This window comes from Xenopus tropicalis, chromosome 9, assembly GCF_000004195.4.
Source record: "Xenopus tropicalis strain Nigerian chromosome 9, UCB_Xtro_10.0, whole genome shotgun sequence".
NCBI lineage: Eukaryota > Metazoa > Chordata > Amphibia > Anura > Pipidae > Xenopus > Xenopus tropicalis.
This window is the reverse complement of record NC_030685.2, coordinates 68,028,149-68,051,370: the sequence shown is the minus strand read 5'-3', so window position 1 is coordinate 68,051,370 and position 23,222 is coordinate 68,028,149. Positions and strand designations below refer to the sequence as shown.

The 23,222-nt window shown below is 39.9% G+C and overlaps 1 protein-coding gene across 3 annotated transcripts in view; it reads left to right on the top strand.

Annotated features, from left to right (window-relative positions):
* Positions 1-23,222, top strand: part of gad1.1 (glutamate decarboxylase 1) — a 40,556-nt gene extending 17,334 nt beyond the window's left edge. For all 3 annotated transcript variants that reach the window (XM_002934611.5, XM_031893261.1, XM_004917709.4), the window contains 13 exons: positions 895-1,137; positions 3,695-3,785; positions 9,078-9,190; positions 9,737-9,852; positions 10,847-10,926; positions 11,125-11,179; positions 13,337-13,453; positions 13,571-13,635; positions 15,693-15,771; positions 16,200-16,349; positions 16,456-16,563; positions 16,952-17,041; positions 17,659-23,222. In XM_002934611.5, the coding sequence (XP_002934657.2) occupies positions 895-1,137; positions 3,695-3,785; positions 9,078-9,190; positions 9,737-9,852; positions 10,847-10,926; positions 11,125-11,179; positions 13,337-13,453; positions 13,571-13,635; positions 15,693-15,771; positions 16,200-16,349; positions 16,456-16,563; positions 16,952-17,041; positions 17,659-17,832 (1,481 nt within the window). In that variant the 3' untranslated portion in view covers positions 17,833-23,222. The remainder of the gene's footprint in view (positions 1-894; positions 1,138-3,694; positions 3,786-9,077; positions 9,191-9,736; positions 9,853-10,846; positions 10,927-11,124; positions 11,180-13,336; positions 13,454-13,570; positions 13,636-15,692; positions 15,772-16,199; positions 16,350-16,455; positions 16,564-16,951; positions 17,042-17,658) is intronic.

Genomic DNA, 23,222 nt, shown 5'->3' with positions numbered 1-23,222 from the left:
TGTGAGGAGGGCAGCGACATCTAAGAAGTTCTGAATTGAAAGTGAAAGTATCTGTCTGCCCCACCTCTATGCCTAAGGCATAGAGGCGGGGCAGGCATTATATGATTGACAGCTGGGATTTTAAAATGCTTTTATAATGGGTTTGGATGTGGTAATAAAAAAATTATTTTGGGTTTCATGTTTAATTTGAAAAGGACTTTTATTATAGAGCTTTTTGTGTCTGGGTGACAGATCCACTTTAAGTGCAGAACATTTTTTGCTTATAAGAGATATACACATATATGTGCCACTGAGCAAGTAATGACTGTGTCGCTCTCAAGGCGAATAGCAGAAGGTAAAGCACATCACACGGGGAAGGAGATAGGGTGCTAACAAGCAAACAAGCACCTGTCGAAGTGATGAGTGACAGTGCACCTAGGAGTGTGCCATTTGTATTCTAGAGCAGCGTTTTTCAACCACTGTTCCGCGGCACACTAGTGTGCCGCGAGATGTTGCCTGGTGTGCCGTAGGCAGGGCACCAATGTACTAGGGGGGCACTGCTCTTGGCACCAATGTACTAGGGGGGCACTGCTGCTGGGCACCAATGTACTAGGGGGGCACTGCTCTTGGCACCAATGTACTAGGGGGGCACTGCTGCTGGGCACCAATGTACTAGGGGGGCACTGCTGCTGGGCACAGAGTTAAATTTTTTGACATTTTCTAATGGTGGTGTGCCTCGTGATTTTTTTCATGAAACAAGTGCGCCTTTGCCCAAAAAAGGTTGAAAAACACTGTTCTAGAGGTTCTGGCAATATATAAAGATCCTGATACGGCAGGCCGCCACCACTCACTCATCATTCTTCTGCTTCCGTCCCTTACAGACTGCCATGCTAATTGCTCATTTTGTTTCTGCAGATTTACTGCCTGCTAAGAATGGGGAAGAGTTCACTATGCAGTTCCTGCTGGAGGTGGTTGACATTCTCCTAAACTACGTCAGGAAAACGTTTGATAGATCCACCAAGGTCCTAGACTTTCATCATCCTCACCAGCTTTTAGAGGGCATTGAGGGCTTCAACCTGGAGCTGTCTGACAACCCAGAGTCCTTGGAGCAAATCTTGGTGGACTGTAGGGATACCCTGAAGTATGGAGTTAGAACAGGTATCTGCCAACACGTTTCCCCAAGTTGCTTGAAAAGATAACATAAGATTGTTAGAAATTGAAAAATTTCTAGATAGATAGATAGATAAATAGATAGATGGATAGATTATAAGATTGTTAGATATTAGATTATATTATATGTAAGATAGATAGATAAATGTTAGATAGATAGATCGATGATACACAGAAAGAAAGATAGATAGATTAAATGATAAGATTATAAGATTGTTAGATATTAAGTCTATATGGATAGATGATACATGGAATATAGATAGATGATAGATAGAAAGATAGATGATACATACATGATAGATAGATAGATAGATAGATGATAGACAGATAGATAGACAGATAGATAGATAGATAGATAGATAGATAGACAGACAGACAGACAGACAGATAGATAGACAGATTGATACACTGATAAAAATACACAGATAGATAGAAGCTGCACACACACATACATACATAATATACTCATGTATTTTTATAAACCATGGAAGAGCGAAAGCAGCAAATTCTGGCTGTAGCCATCCTTGTGGTTACCCTATGCCAAAAAGAGAGTGATTTTCATTATATAGCAGACCTCTAGGCATCACAGGGGAAATATCCCATTAAGTTAAACTGCAGTAGATGTGAGCTGATACTTCATGCCACACTCCAGAGACCCTCTGTGGCACATGAAGCATAGACTGGCACTCTAAGCCGGCATGGAAGTACAGTCAGGATCCGCCGCTGCTCTGCTCATAATGCCTAATCTACATCTTAATGAAAATGGTCTCAGAATGATAAGTTCTACATGAGAAATCATTTAACGGGTAATGGTCCATAAGGGCGGATAAGCTGTTATAAAGGCTTACAGTGTTGATGAAATGCATACACTAGCTTCTAACCCAGAAACTGAGATATAAACGTAATATAAAGTTATTGGCAATAGAACAGTGGCCCCATGGGGAAATTACACTAACCCCACTATGTAATAAAAGGCACTAAGTTTGCCCAGGAGCAGTAACCCATAGTAACCAAAAAGATGTTTTTTAACAGGTGACCAGTAAATGCTACCTGCTAATTGGTTGCTATGGGTTACTGCCCCAGTGCAAACTTAGTGACTTTTAGTGCATAACCCCTAATCATAGAGTACTTGTACATTCTGTAGAAAGGAAATGTATTACAAAGCCAGGCCAGATACAAAGTTATAGAACAGGGGCTCACAACTTCACTGTATAACTGGGATCCCTAACACCTGACTTTTATACTTTCCCCAAGCCCAGATAGCCTTTAAAGATTCAGCAAGCTGTAAGGCCGCACAGTTAGGTATTGCTCCCATGAATACTAAAATGTGATTTATTAGTCATCTGGGCTATATTTAATGGGGGCAGGTCCCCATTTTATTTTATTTATAGAACTTACCAACCAATGACCCTTCTGCTGTTGTTGGACAACAAACTGGCTATCTAATACACTATACAAGCTTGTTTTATTGACGGTCTCTAGCTGCTGCAGAACCTCTTGGGAATAATAGAGACTTTTAACATATCCTATAGGAAATGACCCGCTCTACTGGACTCCATCTTCAAGAGGGTCATTAATCCCTTGAATACACTACTCAAAAACAGCTGAGCTTTCCTTGTTCAGTTGCCAAGTGGCTATTTTTTATCTTGCCATAAAAGCCATCCAGCCTATAATATAATGCGCCTAGGCTTTTATGGGCAGATTGGAATTCATTCTCAGAGTCATGGGCTGTAGCTCCATCAGTACATAAAGGAGTTTACTAAAGGGATGCTAAATCTGAAATAGTATTTATATAAATGCGAAAAGGAATCATAATTCCCAAATATAAATGTAAACTTTGCCTTACCCCAGGCTATTCCTCAATGTATGGCCACTTTCTCTGTAGCTGAGTGGATCCTGTTGTTTTGTGCTGTCAACTATTTGTGTTTAGAGAGGCTCATGGTTATGAGCTATGGCTATAAAGGAAGTGATAAATGGGTGGTTTGGCCTGTTTTAGCTTTATTGCTTTGAGTATGGCCTCAGTAAATCTGCTGCACACAACAGTGAACTTATTTGAGCCTTAAATGGCATAAATGGAACATTAGTGTTCACTAATATATCTAAAATATTTTGCAGTCCTGCCCAGACTTAATATCCAGTCTGCTGATACTACTTATATGTATGTACAAAAGGACATCAGCCAACCTGGAAGTGGTAGGAGCCAGGACTCTCGAGCTCTATTGTGCTACACTCATTTGGGTTCTATCAAACAGGCTTTCTGCGCTTTCTGGCCAGGGACTAACAACCTCTGTCCCAGCAAGTCATTGTACTACTACATTTCAAAAATATACAAACTGGTACCTCTCTAGCATACAGGAAGATCTACTGTAGGCAAAAATGGCCGAGTCAAATGCTCCCATTATAAGGCACAATAATAGGTGTTCTCTCTTTTAACAGCAGATGTATTCATTGCCAGGGCAGTGCTGAAATAGAGGGATTAAATTCTGTCCAAAATAAATGTGTGGTAACTGTGTCAACTATAAACATGCTTCTTATTACTTTGAAGGGCACCCTCGCTTCTTCAACCAGCTCTCAACAGGACTGGATATTATTGGCTTGGCTGGGGAATGGCTGACATCTACCGCTAACACTAACATGTAAGTAGGAAATGCCTAAATAACCTGCCTCTGACCATATTCTCCGAAACATAGATTTCCATTGCAGAACTAAAATATATGCCAGTAGTTAGAAGCAGGTAGACGTTAACCAGACTGTATGTTGGATCCATTAGCCCTAAAATGCCAGTATAGGGAGTGCATACAACTACAGAAGCAATGCTTGTAGGCACAAACTTATAGCATAAGGTCAGTAGTACAAGGATATGTATAGGGGCTTTAGTGCATCCACCTTGGTCTCCAAAACAGCTGCACATCCCCAGGTTGCAAATACCTGCTATAGGTAATTCTGTCCCCCTGAACAGGGGACTGAAAAAAGAAATCCTTTTTTTCTGCATATATGGCAGGATTTGCTAACCAGAAGCCCACAGGCATTTATAGGAACGCCATCCAATAAGGGAAATTCTAGCAGAACTGTATTATTACCCCATTCATGTAGACATTGGTAGTTATAGCCTTATTTATCTCCTGCCATAGAGACTGCAGCTGTCCCCATTAATGCACTCATCATTATGAATAAGCACCTGTCATATCCTTCATTATTAATGTTTTCCATATCATGGTGACAGAATAGATCCGGTTTTACCCCATTGGTTCATGTTATCCTAGTTGGCTGATGAGCTTGGTGCTGTAACATCACTCAGCTCTGCTCAAACTGGCAGCTAAAATGATCCAGGACACACCCATAGGGTAAACATGGAGACAAAATGTTTGTACAGCTGGCTTTTCATGCAAGGAAAAGAAGGATGCAGTTGTAGAAATATCTGCTGCAGGTAGAGTGCCAGCCTGGAGGATACTAATATCTTGATGCCAGTATTAGGAAACAAAAACTTGCTTTCAAATAGATGACAAATGCTACCTGCTGATTGGGTGCCATGGGTCACTAGACCTGTAGGAATGGTGCATCTCTTATGAAGTTGCCTAGTAAGGGTACTCGATGGCAGTAAGGCAGAAGATATTATACCAGCAGGCAGGGCCAGCAGTAAGGGTAGGCGGTAGAAGAACCTGCCTAGGGCACAATGACAGGAGGGGGCACCAGTCAGGTACCTCTCCTGCCTACCCCTAGTTTGCATTAACTTGCCCCTACCGCTTACACACACAATCCGTGGGGAGGGTACAGGGCCAAGGTGGCCGGCCAGGTTGCCTAGGGTGCCTCGTTAGCTTGGGTCCCCCCTGCCAGCAGGCTTACATATATATATAGTGAAACTGCTTAGCGTCCAAGTCGGGGGTATTCCCTATTCATGGGACCTCAGGCAGCTGCTGGTTCCAATGACTGTACTGGCAAAAAAAAAAAATTTAGGAATTTTTAGAAAACAATTTTTTTACCTAAACACAGACAATAAAATATGTTCTATTCTCAGATACATTCCCAGGCTGCTCGGTCACTCAAACAACACAGCTGTTGGCTATTTTAAATTATCTATTGATCTGTACGCGATCCGACAAAAAAATCTCATATAAAATATCAACACAAGGCACATTTTTGTATCGGTGGAATTTGACATTAGCCGTAAACACACATCAATAGCAAATAAGTAGATCCAGAATGTCTGACGCATATAAATGCTGTAACCTGTCAGCCATGAATAAAGCCCAAAGTATCCAATAAAGTGATTTACTGCCTGCAGCCCTAAAGTTCTTATGCCATTTATTTGGCTGTTAGAGTTTGCTAGTAGTTGTAGTTTACTCACTGGAAGAAGGCAATAGGTTGGATGGTCCAAAGCTAATTTGCCTTAATCATGTATAGAGTTTTTATATCAATAGAAATTGTATGTATTAGTTAAAAGGGAACTCCGTCTTATGAACCAATACAAACACAGAAACCCCTAATATACCCATCACTGTAATCTGTTCCTTCAAAAAGTCTAAATAAATACAATTTGTATATGCTGAGGAGAGACTAAAACATTGATGTTACAAATTGTAACAACTTCTCCACAGCTTACAGACAGCATGCAGGAACTACATAACCCACAATGCATTGCACTGTGATGTTCCTTTCCTTATTGAAATCATGTGTGGGATTAGGAGGATGCAGGCTGAAGGCAGGCTGAGGACAGTCGACTACTGTTACATTTTATTTGACTCTCAAAGTAGTCAGCCAGATCAGCAGGGGAACAAGGGGGGGGGGCTTAGGTGACTGTTCCAAACCATATTATTACATTAAAAATTATATTGCAAAGTTGCTTGAAATTATGTGTACTTTTTAAAGAGCTTAAGTTGTGTTTGGGTGGAGTTCCCCTTTAATAACATTACAGTAATAGACATAAAGTGCATAATATAATAATAAAATAATGCACTCCAGCATTCCCAGTGCCATCTACAGAGGTTTAAGCATTTCCATGTCTCCAGTGGAGTTACAATTAAATATGTAAAATATATAACCACGATCAGTGGCACTAGCGCATGTCCTCCTCACCTATGGGCCACATTTCCCCAGCACCAGTGGTGGATAAAAGAACAAGGAAGTAGGTTCGGGAAAAGGGTTTGTAGGACACTCATGTAAGGTGGGTGGGATGGGTTCTGTGGGTGACAGGTCCTTACTGGGTCCCATCACGGGGTCTGCTTCCCACTCGTTATACCACTGACTATGATCTTGCTGGGCTATGGTTCCCAGCATTCATTAATGGTATTGGAGTATGCTGGGATTGGTATGCATGGGTACTGTAAATAGGGTTGCCACCTTTCAGGCTTCTTCTTACTGCCAGGGCAGGGGGGGAAGGCGTCCGTAACATCAAGGGCAGAGCAAAAACGTTAATGAGGGCAACTACATTGTAGTTTTGTAATCTGTACAGTAATTTGTAATACTGGCCCTGGCTGGTATTGTGCCGGACTTCACTGATCAATCAGTAAAGAGTTGGCATGTAGCAATCCCCTAAGTATATATATAGGTTTGTCCCTGAGGAAGAGCATAGTTGGTGCTCGAAACGTTCGACCTTTTTCTAAATAAACTTATTATTTTTTTGCAAAGTCCCTGTGTGTGCGGCTCACTGTCTTTATATATATATATAATATAAGATTTAATTATATAGTTCTGGGATGGATTCAATGACACCCACTCACCTTTCCTCTGAGATGTAGAACATGAGTCCCCTATTGCCTTTAGCCGAATCACTCAGTTGGCTGCACTCTCTCTGTGTTTTTATGTCATGGGTAATTAGAAAATCATCATTTATAATTAGTCCAGACAAGTATTGACTTAACGATATTGTTGAAACAAAGTTGTCCTTGGGGGTTACTGCTGGAGAAAGAGCTACATAAATAATTGCATTTGGATTTTTTAAAGGCAATGCTCAATAATTCTAATTAAGTTCATGTTGTTTGTTACGTAGATGTTTTGGCGTCTAGTGGCCACTGACCCAGACTTGCCTTCTAAAACTTCACATTGCAGTTATTTAATCTCAATAGAACAAGTACAATTAAGAGGATTCTAAACCCTGCAACTGCAAATATTCATATGTTCACTATTTATTGGGCTGGTGGGGGCTGTTTATGCCTTTATGTACTTGAAATGCCAGGGCCTATTATGAATCCCAATCAAGACCTGGCACCCATGGGCTCTCTAGGCCACAGACCCTATGAAAATGCAAACAAATCCTCCAATAAGAATCCCAGCTGAACTGATCTGTGTAAATCTGTCTCCATGTCCTTTTTTCCTGCAACTAGAGTTGGAAGCTTTAAGTATGTCCTTCATTCTGATGTTTGAATTCAGTGTAATATTATAAAGCAAAAACTACACAGTATTCTCCATAAGTAACATAACAACAAGATGACCAACTGTACTACATGCTATACTACCCTGGAGGAATGGATGCTGTTTACAGTTTCTTATATATATATATATTTATATATATATATATACACCCACAATATGCCAGATTCTTTATCATTCAGTAAGCAATGCTACCTCTTTAACACACCAGCACAGACCACATAATATGCAGTAGAATAAACATTATCAGATTAAGGTTTCTGGCTGGATGTATAAGAGTGAAAATGCCAACCTTTTCTCCAGGGCATCATTCTATATTTAAATGGCATTTTGTCTTCTATAGTATGGATAATGTCAAATCTTAAAGATTATCTTGTACTTGATATGTTTTTTTCCCTAAATAAACCACTATATTCAAGCCTTCCATAACAGGGGTGTTCATTTAACAGTTACCAGCTTCCCAAAACTCTATATAGACATTGTTCCACTATGAGTATCCTCCAGTGAGAATTCTGCCTCCTCTGTACTCACACAGCTCCCTGTTCTTTTGCTCATGTCATTGTCACTTTAGGCATTAAATACCTAAACAGCTTAATGGCTGCCATGATGTTTGAAAACAGTGCAATATCTCAAGCCAAAACAACATGGTAATCTCCATTTGTTATTACAGTAACAGCATAGAAAAGTATAGTAGGCAGGACTCACATTGAAATGAGGCCCAAGAGTCAGAACCCACACAGGACTCTGCCACACTCTTAGGGTTCTGTCAGTTGTGCAGTACAGTATAAAACAGCACAAAAAACAAAAACTAAACCCAATTAATGGCATGTGTATTTGCCCTAGATGCCTCCAATTTACCACAACCATTTCAAGTCAGAGGAAATCATAAAACAAAGGCAAAACCAGTTTTTTAGGACAGTTCCTCAAGGTTGTGTACACACCAATAAGTCCACATTCTGTATTTAAATATATATACCTCAGCACACACACAATTCTCTACACCTCATCCCCACCACTCTTTCATGCCTTCTCCAGTCTCCATGCCCTCTGACTCCTATCCCCATCCAAATGACTTTTTATAGACCCTACTATTGCAAAATACTTTGTCAATAGTCACCCTGTTATAGTGCTCCAAAAGGATCCATATTTTATTCTGCACTTTGGGGACGTCTAAGCGAGCTGATAAATCTTCCTACTGTCAATGCCATCTGCTAGATGTCTGATGTGTGTCCCAAAAGACATTCATTCATGTGTATTGTCCCATAGGTGGCTGCGTGATCTCAGATACAGAGTACCAAATAGCACACTGCAAGTACATAATATTTAATTACCATATTATTATCTACTCAAGGAAAAAAAGAAGCAAAGATAGATTATACTATTAAACAATAGGAAACAAATGCATTCATTGGATTAATTCAGTGCAGTTTGCCGAATCAACAGTACAGAATTATCTCTGAAAGAGCACAAATACAAAGTAATGCAATGTAACCAGCACAGAGCTTTCCTATTAAATGATAGAAATCTCCCGGTGCCTTACCCTGCATATTACCTTTCCCAAGGTTTACGTATGAGATCGCACCAGTTTTCGTCCTCATGGAACAGATTACGCTTCGGAAAATGAGAGAAATAATCGGCTGGACAGAAAAGGATGGAGATGGAATATTTTCTCCAGGTAAGTTATCCAATGGGCTGTTTAATACCATCATTTGAAGCACCCAAAACAGCCATAGTGGCACTAATATTAGAAACTGGCTAGTTTATACTTATGGTATAGTTATGCAGACAGGAAGAGTAAATTGGTGGCATATAGCTCTCACCTACTAACTAGCACAGGACATTGAAGATAAAACTATAAATCTCTGTGCAATGGCTGGCAGCTTGTAGGAGGTCATTTTAGATTTGTAGTGTTCAGGTCTTTTCTTGACTGAAATAAAAAAGTTACGATGACCCCAGTCAGACCCAGAATTGCAATCTGTGGGTTCTGGCTACCAGAATCTGCTGTAGGATGCCATAGACAGTCACTATTTATTGGATTGTATCCCATTCCAGGCCTGGTACCATTTCAGCCAATTTGCTGAAGATCAGTGGATAAATTAATCTATGACTGGACTATAGTTGTAATGTAACTGACCCCAACAAGTGATAGTTGGAACGATTGTATGCTGGAAACATTTTAAAGGCCATATTGCTTAGTATTTTCCTTACCTTTTGTTTGCAGGTGGTGCCATCTCCAACATGTACAGCATTATGGCTGCCCGCTACAAATACTTTCCTGAAGTAAAAACCAAAGGCATGGCAGCAGTCCCCAGATTGGTTCTCTTTACCTCAGAACATGTGAGTTCAGTTCAGTATTACCTTGACATTGAATATGGTGCTCACTTCAGAAACTGGTCATAATATCTTATTTTCCCATATAACTTCAAGATACAGAGAGATGGAATGGGCACTGGGCCACACTCCAAGGTGGTAGAAAGGCTGATTAATTAGACCAGTGCAATTTGACCTTTATTCTAGGAAAGGGGTAGGGAGCATTAATTGGCTGATGGGGCCTAGCATGTATGTGTGCCCTTGGTATGTTTGTGTGCACTGCGAGTCCTATGATCCCAGGGAGCGTTCCTTAATTCTTAAAAAGGCAATTTTCTATTTAGGATTACCCAATGGCACATACTACTAAAAAGTATGTTTTTATGACAATGGTTTATTTAGATGAAGCAGGGTTTTTAAATATGAGCTTGTTTATATACAGGAATATAGTTTTCCTCTAACACTCTTGTCATAGCAATAACAAGAAGTGCACCCTCCCTCATAGCCCATACAGAGAAGTATAATGATATGATCCCAGTACAGGTATCGGACCCCTTATCCGGAAACCCGTTATCCAGAAAGCTCCGAATTACGGAAAGCCCTTCTCCCATAGACCCCATTATAAGCAAATAGTTCAGAATTTTAAAACTGATTTCCTTTTTTTATGTAGAAATAAAACAGTACCTTGTAACTGATCCCAACTAAGATATAAATAATCCTTATTGGATGCAAAACAATCCTATTGGGTTTAATTAATGTTTTATTAATTTTTTAGTAAAGACCCCTTATCCGGAATACCCTTGGTCCCGAGCATTCTGGATAATGGGTCCTATACCTGTAGTAGTATTCCCTGGCACTGAGCAAGTTTGCAGGACAATTGTAGTGGCCATTTAAATATATATTTATGTGTTAGAAATAATGACAAAGTCACAATAGGTGGTGCAGGTAAGTGCAAGATTCCCTTATGCTGTGAATGTGTAACAGTTCATGTTTTCATCATTCTCCCTGTCTGTTTCTTTTTAAGAGCCACTACTCCATAAAGAAAACTGGGGCTGCGTTGGGGTTCGGAAGTGAAAATGTGATCATGGTAAAGACCAATGAAAGGTGAGGATTCTTCTGATTTATGAAAGGTATCCATGTGTTAAATTTGGTTTGCTGTGCCGAGGGAGGGTCTTCACGCCAAGTGTCACATACCACTAATGGGCTATTTAGAAGACCCTATTAAACAGGCTCTTCTGCAAGGGATTGCTCTTTTCGCCATTTATTTTATTTCACACCTGTCTGTTCCTGCACTAATTACAGGGGGAAGATAATTCCTGCTGATTTGGAAGCGAAAATCCTCGAAGCAAAACAAAAGGTTGGTAGCAGGGAAATTGTTTTTATTGTCCCTGAAATGTTCCCGATCACGTGAAACGTTGGAGGCAATTTGCACTGAAATTATAGCAGCGGCGTCACATTCTGTTGGATAACAATGCATTCTCAGGCACTGGTTTAATAGCCTAAATACAGGCAAGTATGCAAAGCCATAGATCCAAAGAGCTAGGAACACAATTGGAAAGAGTAAAAAGGGAAATGTCTCCCTCTGTAAAAAATAACACTTGTCCCATAAAGCAAAGGAGAGAATCCTCATTTAATGTGGATAGAACTTCACTGCCAGCTCTCCAAACAGGATGACCCAAACCTAATTACATAGGTTAGAGCAGGGGTCCCCTACCTTCTTCATCCGCAAGCCACATTCAAATGTAAAAAGAGTTGGAGGTGCCAAATATAATTAGCTATTGGTAGCCCCTTTGTGAACTAAAAGCCTCTAAGAGGCTCTGTTCGGCAGTACAGATGGTTTTCATGCAGCTACAGCTTGCCTTCAAGCCAGGAATTCAAAAATAAGCACCTGCTTTGAGGCAACATCCAAGGGTTAGTGAGCAACATGTTAATCATAAGCCACTAGTTTGGGATCATTGAGTTAGAAGGTGCTCCAATGAAAATTCTTCCTACAATAATAGGCTACTCATGCCAAAGCAGCGCTGTTAAACGAGACATATTGGGGGGTCATTTATAAACAATTGGGAAAATTTGCACCTGGGTAGTAATCCATGGCAACCAATTAGATGACTATTTTGGCTGAAAAAAGCTAATCACATATTGGTTGCTATGGGTTACTGTCCAGGTGCAAATTTGCCCAGTGTTTATAAATCATCATTGTGTGAAAATCAAGAATGTGCCAGTACATTGTACTCCTCTAAATATAGAAGGAATGTGCTGAGAAAAGTTCTTATTGAAATTTTCCCACAAAACCCTACTTGCCCCTCCCATTTTTTCCACTTCCTGCTGCCTCCTTTCCCAGGCTGTGCAGGGGGGGCACACTGCACCATAAAATAGGAACCAATCAGCGGCAAGGCTGACCTGATCGGAAACTGAAGCTTGTCTTTGCTTGTGTTAATGCAGGACTGTGATTGGCTATTCCCCTTGTGCTGTGTTATCATCTATCTACCTATCTTTAATCTTTCTATCCATCTATCTATCTGTCTATCTTACTATCTGAGTATACCTGTGGTTTGGGGTTTTGGTTCAGTTTAGAGACTAAAATATAATGTAGAAAATGATTTACTTCTTAGGGAAATGGCATAAGAGGCTACCTCTGGCATTATAAGCAACATGCCTTTTAGTAGCCCAAAACATTTAAAGCAGCCTTCTGTAGGCTTCAATGTAAATTGCCTGAAACTGGATTACTCTGCTTTTCCAGGCTCCCATCACTGGTCCAATGGTAATACAAGTGCTTCTTGGGTGTCTGTGGGGAGTCTTTGGGGCTGATATGGGCTGATTGGCCCATTTTCAGATATTAAAAAAGCATGAAGCTTAAGTAAGCCATGTGTCATTACCTTTATGGTTTGTGTTTTTTCTTTAATGGAGTCTAATGTACTTTTGGCGTATAAATGCTTTTGTTATTTAAAGGAGAAGGAAAGGTAAAACTAAGCAAGCTTTATCAGAAAGGTCTATGTAAATACAGCCGTAAGCACTCACAGAAAACTGCACTGAGTCCTCAAAAGAAACACAGGATTTCTCTTTTTTTGTAAACATGTTCTTTGGTATCAGACTTTCTCTCTCAGAAAACTCCTTCATTCCTGGGGCCAGAGCCTGCACAGCTTTCTCCTCTCTTCCCTCTCCCCTCTCCCCTCTCCCCCCTCCCATAAGAATTTATAAAACTCACTCCCCCCTCCCTTAGGAATGTGTAATCTGAGCTATAATGGCTGCTAGTAGGAAGCTATGAAGACCAAGCTAAAATGGCAGCTGCAATCTTAAACAAAGAAAGCTTCTAGGGCTCTTTACTCAGGTACGGTAAAGCCTTCTGCAGAATAAATATAGAGTTCTATGTGGCACTAATATGGCAAATCTATTGGCAGTAAAATGCAAAAATGCCTTTCCTTCTCCTTTAAGTGCAATTTATACAACACTTGATAAAATGACCATGTATGCTTCTTGTGCTGCCCACTGAAGACATATATAATATATTTTGCAGGGTTACGTTCCACTGTATGTAAATGCTACCGCTGGGACAACTGTCTATGGTGCGTTTGATCCAATATCTGAGATAGCTGATATCTGTGAAAAATACAACCTCTGGCTTCATGTTGACGTAAGTAATCAGTGTGTAGAATAAAGGCACGATGCTGCTGTCCGACGAGGTAGAATTGCAAGGAGAATGAAAGCAATTCCACTGACTGCCTGCCTTCTTTTATCTCTGTTGATACAGGCTGCGTGGGGAGGTGGACTGCTCATGTCCAGAAGGCACCGGCATAAATTAGATGGAATAGAGAGGTTTGTTACAATTAATATAGTGCACACATTACCATTTTAGAGCAAATTGGAAAATACCAACTGGGCCTGAGTTAATAAAAAAGTAGGCCCCCGGGCAAAACAGGGAAGCTGGATACAGCCAGTGCTGGTTTTTTGCTTTCCTTCATACTCAAGAAGGATTTGGTGTCCAAGATACTATAGTAGTAGGGTTTCCATACATCCTGGTTTCTCCCGTTTTGTAACGCTGCATCCCTATTTACCAAATGCCTTGCATTTCTTTCAACTGTTCCCCTATGTCCCCCTTTTCAATTTAAAATATTGGGGGGTCCTAAATAGCAGCTGAAGGTGAGATACTGACAGTTATAGTACAACAGCAGGGGGCATGGCAGGTTGGACATGCTTAAGGCACCTATTGAAAATATCTAACACTTATTCATAGGTTTTCAGATTTCTTTGCCCAATAAGTAGATCCCCCTTCCTTGCTGCAAGCTCATTTACTGCCAGTCCTCTGCTGCTGTATTTAAGAAACTAAATCCAGATTCTTAATTTGTGCCCCAACTGGCCTTCAGGTTATGATATGCCTTAGGTCTATTAGTGGGACAGTCTATCAGGTTCATAACAATGATACAATATGTCCTGTGTATTTGTTGTTGATGTTTTCCCCCAAACGCTTCTTGTGATTCTGGGTGCCTTTCTGTCCTATCTTAAAACTGGCCCTGGATACCAATGTTTAATACAACCCTGGTGGCAAAACATATTAATTACTTGTAACTAAGTATATTCCTATGACAGCAGATGTTTTTGAAGTGGGTTTTGGTGTTTTCTAAAGCGACTGCTTTATTTTAAAGATACTTTAGTAATTAATCAGTGGGTAATTTCTGTTCACTTGTTATACCAATTGTTGTAACTTCATGTAGAGTCAATAGAATATGTCATCATTCAGACATTGATTGGTCACATTCCTTGTTGACGTCTTAGTGAGGTTTGTAGTTTGAGAACATTAAATCCCCCTGGCTGTGTATTGACAGAAAGGGAACCTGAACAGCTTGCTAGACAGAGTTTACAGCAACGACATGGTAAAGGTTTGCCATTTATTACTAAACTATTCACTGAAAGGCAAACATAACAGTAGGGTTAATCAAAAAGTAGGGTAATATATATGTATATAGTATTCTTTTATTTTTAAAAAAGGTATTAAACAACCGCAACCCTTAGATGCCCATTCTGAAAGCTGTAGTCCAGTATCACCAGATAATGACCATCTCTGCTAGGGTGTCTCCTCTCATAAACATTCTTAGCCTGCACAATGCACATTGTCATCTTTAATGCCACTATTTCCAATTAGTATATATTGATTAGATAGTAGATGACATCCCAAAGTCAAGGCAGTGGCCTTTTCCATAGCCCGAGGCAAACACATTGTGGCACGACCTCATTATTTGCCCCACTGAAACTCGACAAAAAATGTCAGTAAACATAAAGCTCTTGCGACTTTAAACAAGGGAGCAAGTAGTGCTATGAACACGGGAAGGTCCGTTGAAGCGCAACATAGAGAGCTGCATGGCTTGAAGGCAAGAAGCAATCATCGTACGCTCCTCTGAATTCTCCACATCACAGCTATTGCACATGCATTCTTAAAATAAGTTCTAAATACAATCAGATTCCCCCGGCTAGAGGAAAGCAAGACAAAAATAAAAATACCCATAATAGTAAAGAGGGAAAGGGATGAAGTGCACTGTAGCAGGAACATAGGGTTTGTCTTTTATAGACCCTCAATGTAGAGAATTGAGATCATCTCTAGAACATTGTTATATCTCAGTTATCCATTAATGGGACACCATACACATTTAGAAACCAAGAACAACATCAAAATGTGGGTTTATTAAGGCCAGTATCTGCTAGAACCACTTATTTGTATTTCTTATGGTATCTCTATCTTTCCGCTTATTCCCACCGCTGCTTTCTAGATCCCTGTATATCTATCACTGGTCATTTTTTCCAATATTTACGGTGTACCAGTTAAATAAAGTGTTAAACTAAAGCAGACATTCAACATATTCTCATATTTTATTTCCTAGGGCTAATTCTGTCACTTGGAATCCTCATAAGATGATGGGTGTCTTACTCCAATGTTCTGCAATTCTTTTAAGAGAAAAGGTAAAATAAAGCTTGGAATACCCCAGGAAGCCTAACGTGTAACTCTGGACTGTTTATATAAATCTATCTGGAGAAATGTATTTATTTCTTATTACAATATTGCAGTATGGAAGGGAAAATGAGAAATGAGAAATATTTTCTACTGAAAGCCATTATTAAAGCATTGTATTTGCTATGGAAAATTAATTGAAACTGGCTACATGTATTTGAGTAAATCCAGTAATTGAGTTCTCTAACTCGAGGTCTAGGGTCAGAATTGGCGATTTTTTAAGGCCCACATAGCCCAACAACCTCAATTTTCTCACCAAAACATTTAGCAATATGAAATATGAAAACTCTGCCTTTTTCTCTCTTTCCCCCTTTTCATTTCAATTCCTCTATCCTACTCTTCCTTTCTCTCTGAAAAACAACTGTTTCTTTAAAACTAGGGCATCCTACAAGGTTGCAATCAGATGTGCGCTGGGTACCTGTTCCAACAAGACAAGCAATATGATATATCATATGACACAGGAGACAAAGCAATACAGTGTGGGCGCCATGTAGACATATTCAAGTTCTGGCTGATGTGGAAAGCCAAGGTAAATGTTGTTGTTGTATATACATTTCTTAAATGTGCTTTAAAAGACATACACTGGATATATTTTCTGCAATTGTATTAATTACCCCACACCATTTTTTTTAAAGGGCACTGTTGGATTTGAAGCTCAGATCAACAAGTGCTTGGAGCTTGCAGAATATCTCTATTCTAAGATCTACAATCGGGAAGGCTTTGAAATGGTCTTCAATGGAGTGGTATGTTTCTGTTTCTTAATCAAGATTCTCTTGGTAGCTGCAAATGCTTAATCGCTGTTTAGATAAGTTAGATCTATCAGTAACACAAGGTTATTCTTAAACTGCTTTTTCCATAAGTAATTGTTCACCTACCTTATCATTTCATGGCCCCTGGGGGTGTGGCTTCACTAGAGTCTTGGTATATTGATTTCTCTAATGAAGTATGTCATGAAATGGGTTCTTCTCATATTAATAAACATATGGCAAACAAAGAAGGTTCTCTGTGCACAATAACCACTAGCAAAGGATCTAACTTGACATTCACAGTAAAGCATTAATGAAGGCTATAGTGTGGTTGGATGATATGGTTGCCTGTACTTCAAATGTCTCTTTTTTCCCACCTCTCCAGCCTGAGCATACAAATGTCTGTTTCTGGTACATCCCTCCGAGCCTTAGGGGAATGCCCAACAATGAAGAAAAGCAGGAGAAGCTGCACAGGGTATGCCATCTTACTTCTAATCCAATTTTCTAACATAGTAATTTTACAACTACATCAAATACAGATTTATGAAAACAGTTTATATCCTGGTTGATCCTATGGAGACCTTAATATAATAGCTCCCCATAAATCGCTATCTTTCTACCAGGTGGGGCTTCAACACGCTTTAGTGCTTTAGTTAAAACAAAAACCTTTTTTTTTTTTAAAAAAAATAAAAAAGCATAATTACACATTGGATTATATATCTACATCAGAATCCCATTACCATGGGTATCATGCTGACCCAAGCCCAGCACTCATGGTATACATTATTATTATTATTAACATTTATTTATAAAGCGCCAACATATTCCGCAGCGCTGTACAATAAGTGGGTTTCATACATTGGACATACAGAGTAACATATAAAGCAATCAATAACCGATACAAGAGGTGAAGAGAGCCCTGCCCAAAAGAGCTTACAATCTACAAGTATATGATTATGAACCTTCTAGTGAACATTACAATGGACCTTAGAAGCTATTTCAAACTCACTTCCCAATGTTCTGCAGGCCATGCTACCAGTATTCAAAATGTACATGTCTCACCACTGTGTTTATTAATATATATCAATACAGGTGGCTCCTAAAATTAAGGCTCTGATGATGGAATCTGGTACAACGATGGTGGGATACCAGCCACAAGGAGATAAAGCCAATTTCTTCCGAATGGTCATCTCAAACCCAGCAGCGACCAAGTCCGACATCGACTTTCTTGTCGAAGAAATTGAAAGATTGGGTCAGGAATTGTAATAGTTGTGTTGTCTGCCATAAACCCCCAAGGTGCTGGTGGACCTTCCCAAACACTGAGGGGGGGTTAGCTTTTAGTGTTCTATTGCTGGATAAACCACTTGAGAAAAAAATATGGGTTGTGCAATGTACAGAGTCAAGTTTTAAGGACATTTCCTTAATACTTGCGCAATTCCCTTCTAGCACCTTAATTCATTTAGGCTGCTGGAACATCTATGTAGATCATAAACAAAGACTATATTAACTAATGTGTAAGATGAACCTTATTTTTAACCTTCTGAATGCCAATGTGTCTTGGCGGCGCATCTCGCAGCAGGGCGTTGCACTACCCACTGGCTTTCAAAGGCTTAGCAATCTAAATTTTACTTAAGGTAACTGAATGTTGTACAGTGTAACTGTATGTATGTATGTGTGTGTGTGCGCGCGTGTGTGTAAATATAATATATATGTACAGGGTATAGGCAAGTTACGCAGTTGTCAAGAGCAGCAAATGTTGGCGGCACAGTATTGAGAATCATGGGTTTAAGGGTGTGGAAAGTGTGTCCCAATCAATAATCTCTAGGTGAGGCCTCTCGCACACAAAGTTTTAGCTGACAAAAGGTATATTCCTATGTGTAATAAAACAGTCCTTTTGTTCATTATAAATCTACGCACCATCAATAACTTGTGAGATCTCCTATTAGCTATACAATCCCACCATGCCTTCAATTTGTACCGACTTTGCCTCATAATATCCACAACCAATCACTGATTCATTCTAACTGTAGCACATGCAGGAGTCTCTGCCAAATGATACTGGAAGCCTTACTGGGGTAAACATGGTGTATGTGTTGAGTTGGGGTGTGATGTCTTGGCTTTGGGGTGAAGAATGGGAGACTATTCCCTCATATTAGGAAGCATCCCCACAAAGTAGGCCTCATAGACCTGTGAACTTTTTCCATACATAAACAGTGACATGTGACTTTCTGCACAAATGTTTGTGGGTTTCTGGCACTATATAGAAATCCTATATACTAGCAGTAGACCCTGATGTTGGTGCTTTTATCAATAGCCTAACAAGCCTGAAAAGCATTACCCGTAAGTAGATGCACCTCCTGGATGGGGGCAATAGTAGCACAGTCATTGTTACAGGTATATTATCGCTGTATTCTTAGGGATTTATTTGTGTAGAGTGTGTACATTATTGTCGAATAACTTTGTGAAACCAGAATACACGTCATAGTTTTACAGTAAACTGTTATACGATAGGTATATAAAATACTTGCTTATTTATATGCAAAGATTTACCATGTTACAGAGGTGTCTTGTATTTTCTTCCATTTGTATTGTATTCTATTTATATATAATATATATACATAGTATATATTACTGAAGTAAGTTATAAATAATAATTATTGTATTTAAGTGTCTTTGTGAGCCAAAGAAAAACTAAAAAATATAGTAGAAATTGTAGACATGAATATAGTGCCCTCAACATTTATTCCATAAAATATAGAAGAAAATAAGTCCAGAACACAGAACGCTGAGGGTGTTATGGGATTGGCCCAGTGCAGGGTTTGTTTAGCAAGTGTGAGTGGTGCCAACATTCTGCCATGTACTGTAAGAATGAATCACATATTGGAACTTCACAGCACAAAGTTGGTGTTAGTCACTTCTTGCAAGGAACCCCTGTGCTCCTTCCAACCATAAAGTGACCCTACTGTGTTTAGATTCAGACGTGAAGATGGGAGTTATACTATGGTTCAACTTCCTGTGCCCTGAACAGCATATGCCAGTGGTTTAGCTAGGTGCAACAAACTGTCTTTAGCTCAGGGGTCTCCAACTTCATTTACCTGTGGTCCAGACTCAAATGTAAGAAGTGTTGGGAAGCCACACAACCATGAAAAAAAAAGTTCATTGGCATTGCCAACCTGAAAGATTTTTTGCTTGGAGCAAACTTGTATCTTATTGTGGTACAACTTGCCTCCATGCTAGCAATGTAAAAACGAGAACCTGCTTTGAGGCCAGTGAGAGCAGCATCAAAGGGGGTGGAGAACCTCAACTGTCTGTTGAGGTTCAATGTTTTATCTTTTAGAAAATGTACAAGTAGCACCTCTCTTTTGTAGAGATTCCTCTTAATTTCGCAAAATTTCATTTAGAATTGGGCAGAACATTGTTCAAGTTATTTGAATGCTTTTTCCTGCTCAATCTGTGGTTCTTTATAGAACCCAAGTAGTCTACAACAGGGGTCCCCAACTTCTTTTAACTGGGAGCCACACAAGTATGAAAAATGTTCCTGGGGTTGCTAAATAATTCTGTAATTGGCTATTTGGTAGCCCTTTATGGATTGCCAACCTGTAGAAGGCTCTGTTAGGAGTAACAGGGTTGCTCATGAGTCTACAAGAACAGTAACTGGTCACTGGTCTACAAGAACAGTAAGCAGTGGCAATTGGTTGTCCCTACATATATATTGCTCAGTGCAAAGAAGCAATTTTTAGATTTCCCAAGGTTTACAGAAATGTTTTCATAGCACAGGTGGGGGAACCATAGTGAAACAAGGACAAATGTTATAACAGGTGCATAGTATATCTAGTAACCCATAGCAACCTAACAATCAGCAGATACAGTTATGCTGTTTTAAAAGCAAGCATCTGATTGGTTGCCATGAGTTTTGCCCTTGTTATTCCATTATCCCATTAAAATGTATTATTAATTTATTCAAGATCTAAGCACTTTATGTTGATCATTGGACACAATAACCCAATTGTTTCCTTGTACAAATGATTGTCCTTCTGCTGTATGTGAATTGGTATATCACGGTATGATTTCGACTGAGGAACCATAACTGCAGTTACATTCACTTTGTCTTTCAAGAGTTGCATTTGTTGTACAGAATTGTACAGTCACAGCCTGTTAAGAGTATCTTTATTTTCAATGGCAGGGCAAAGCCTCGGCAGTCAGTGCCGATGAAACAAATTTGCACAAGATTAGTTGTTAGTTTGTGTACCTGTCCCTTTGTAGGGATGTTCCACTAACCTAAATATATTGGAATGAAGGGTCACTCAAGTCAAACGCATCCTCTGTATAATGTTACACTCCCAACAGCAGGCACAATATGGAAGGTTCTCTTGACTCTGCCCTTTAGTATTCATGGGAGTTTCTGAACTGGGTCTAATAAGTCCAGATGTTGTCCAAATACTGATGGCTTTCAGAAACTCTACAAGGTTGAGTCGAGAGTGTTGCACTCACCCTGCTCATGCACTGCCTTACTCTACCCATGCTTGACTTAACATTATCTGCCAATATCGGTCCTTTAGATGCGGTCCCCGATCCTACGGCCCCTATGCCCACCATTGGCCCTAGGGCCAAATGATCGACTTAGCCCGATGTTACCAACCCATAGATGGACATATCGGGAGAAGATCTGCTCACTTGGTGACCTCGCCAAGTGAGCAGATCTTACAGTATATGGCCACCTTTATTCCAACCACTTATGGACATTTGTTTTTTCTCAGTCCACTTTTTGTTTTCAGTATAGATAGGAAACAGTAGCGACTCTCTATCTTCTTAATTCTTCCTCTGGATATTGTGGCACATTTGTAAATAAGCTAAGAGCCGCTGGTATCCCTCTGGGTGTATATAATGTATATACTGTATATTTTGATACGAATCTAATCTCTAGCTAGCCACCATCTCATAATGTGGCCATGAGTCCTGCTGTTTGTAAAATGGGGAATTGTGGGATTTCAGCGCAAAGTTGCATGCCTCAGATCAGTAGCTCTGAATTTTAGCTGGCTGATTTTGTAGCCCATACAAATAAGCACAATTTAGATTAAGACTAAAAAGTATTAAGTCAGTGATTTAGGGCAAGGTCACACCAAGGGTAGATCCGGTTCCCTACGCTGCTCCCTGTGCCTGCACTGAAAACCACAGTATCTACCTAAGTGCAGGCACACGGAGTGGAGTAGAGCGTAGGTCCCCAGAAAATGCTTGCTTTTGCGTTTTACCTTGGCTCCCCCTGCACTGAGGCAGATACTGTAGTTGTCGCTGTAGGTACGTGTGCCCTTGTCCTAAAAGCAAATACTTCCATAAAAAGCTTTGCATATTAGATGAAGTGTCACTAATTATAGAGAAGCACAAACTTTTAATGGTGGTTTAATAAATGATGTTTCTTTGCACCATTAAGTAAAAGCACATTATGGAGCCTTCTTGGCCCTTACTATAAATACACAAACACTTTCCGCCCAACTATATGCAAGCACAATATAATAGTCTGTAGGCTGTCGCAGTCATGCTTTGATTCCCTGTGAATAAATTACAGTTATGCAATATGAATTTAAATGAGTTTATTTTTACAAATACTGAAATAGGGAGAATAATATTCATGTACAGCTTGGATGTATATATGTATATACTGTATCTCGTATTCCTCAAGCATCTTCTTTTTAAATAAGTCTATGGCCATGTCTGTCTGTACTGCAAAAATTCTCTACCAGCATCGGAATGGGTGTCTGAGGCCTACTGGGGCTGCTTCCCCAGGGGCCCCATCACCTGTTCAGGGGCCCAAGCCAGCCCCTTTCACCCCTACCGCCCCTAGAGGTCGTTTCTAAGGGCCAAAAGCCAAAAGATCTGTAAGCACTATTCAGTATTTATATTTTATATTTAAATAACACCCTAACCTTAATATTTGCTATAGCTACAGGGAGACGGTGAATGGTTTGTACCCAATGGCTGCTGGGCCATGTCAATTGCTTCCTGGCTTTCCAAAGGCCCCCTAGCAACCTTGTATCAGCAAACTTGATACCACCCCAACCACATTTTGGGTATGATACTGTACATGGGTAGAAATGAGCAAAGACAGTGCTGAGCAGGGGATGTGCCTCTACTTTCTAAAGATGCCCAGAGGTCACCAAATGAGTGGATCTTTGAAATGTTCACCTTGAGGTGGGCAATATAGGTCTGATCTGATCATTTGGCCCTCGGTCTTAAGGGGCCTTACCAATAGCATGAATCTGTCCATGTATGGGCACCACAATGAATTTCCAAATCTCCTTTTACTAGGACAATCTTAAGTTGTGAATGAGCCTGGGGCAAACAGACTTGTGAGCCCCAGTCTTTCATGTGGTCCTTCATCTCTGCCCCTCCCCCCCTAAAGCAAATTGTAAGAAAACTTTAAAAAAAAAAAAAAAGAAACTGATGTCGACTCAGGAGGAAAGTCAGGGACTGTAGCAATAGCCACTTAGCTTTATTTCTTTCAGGGCACAGTGTGTTTGAAAAAAAAAAAATGACAAAAATGTGTTGTTTTGTGATAACTGGGTTCTCGCTATTCTGTGACTGACAAAGAGAGATTTCATTATTACAGATATGCAATGCAGTTCTAATTTTGTTAATAAAATTCTGCCTTTAAAACCATC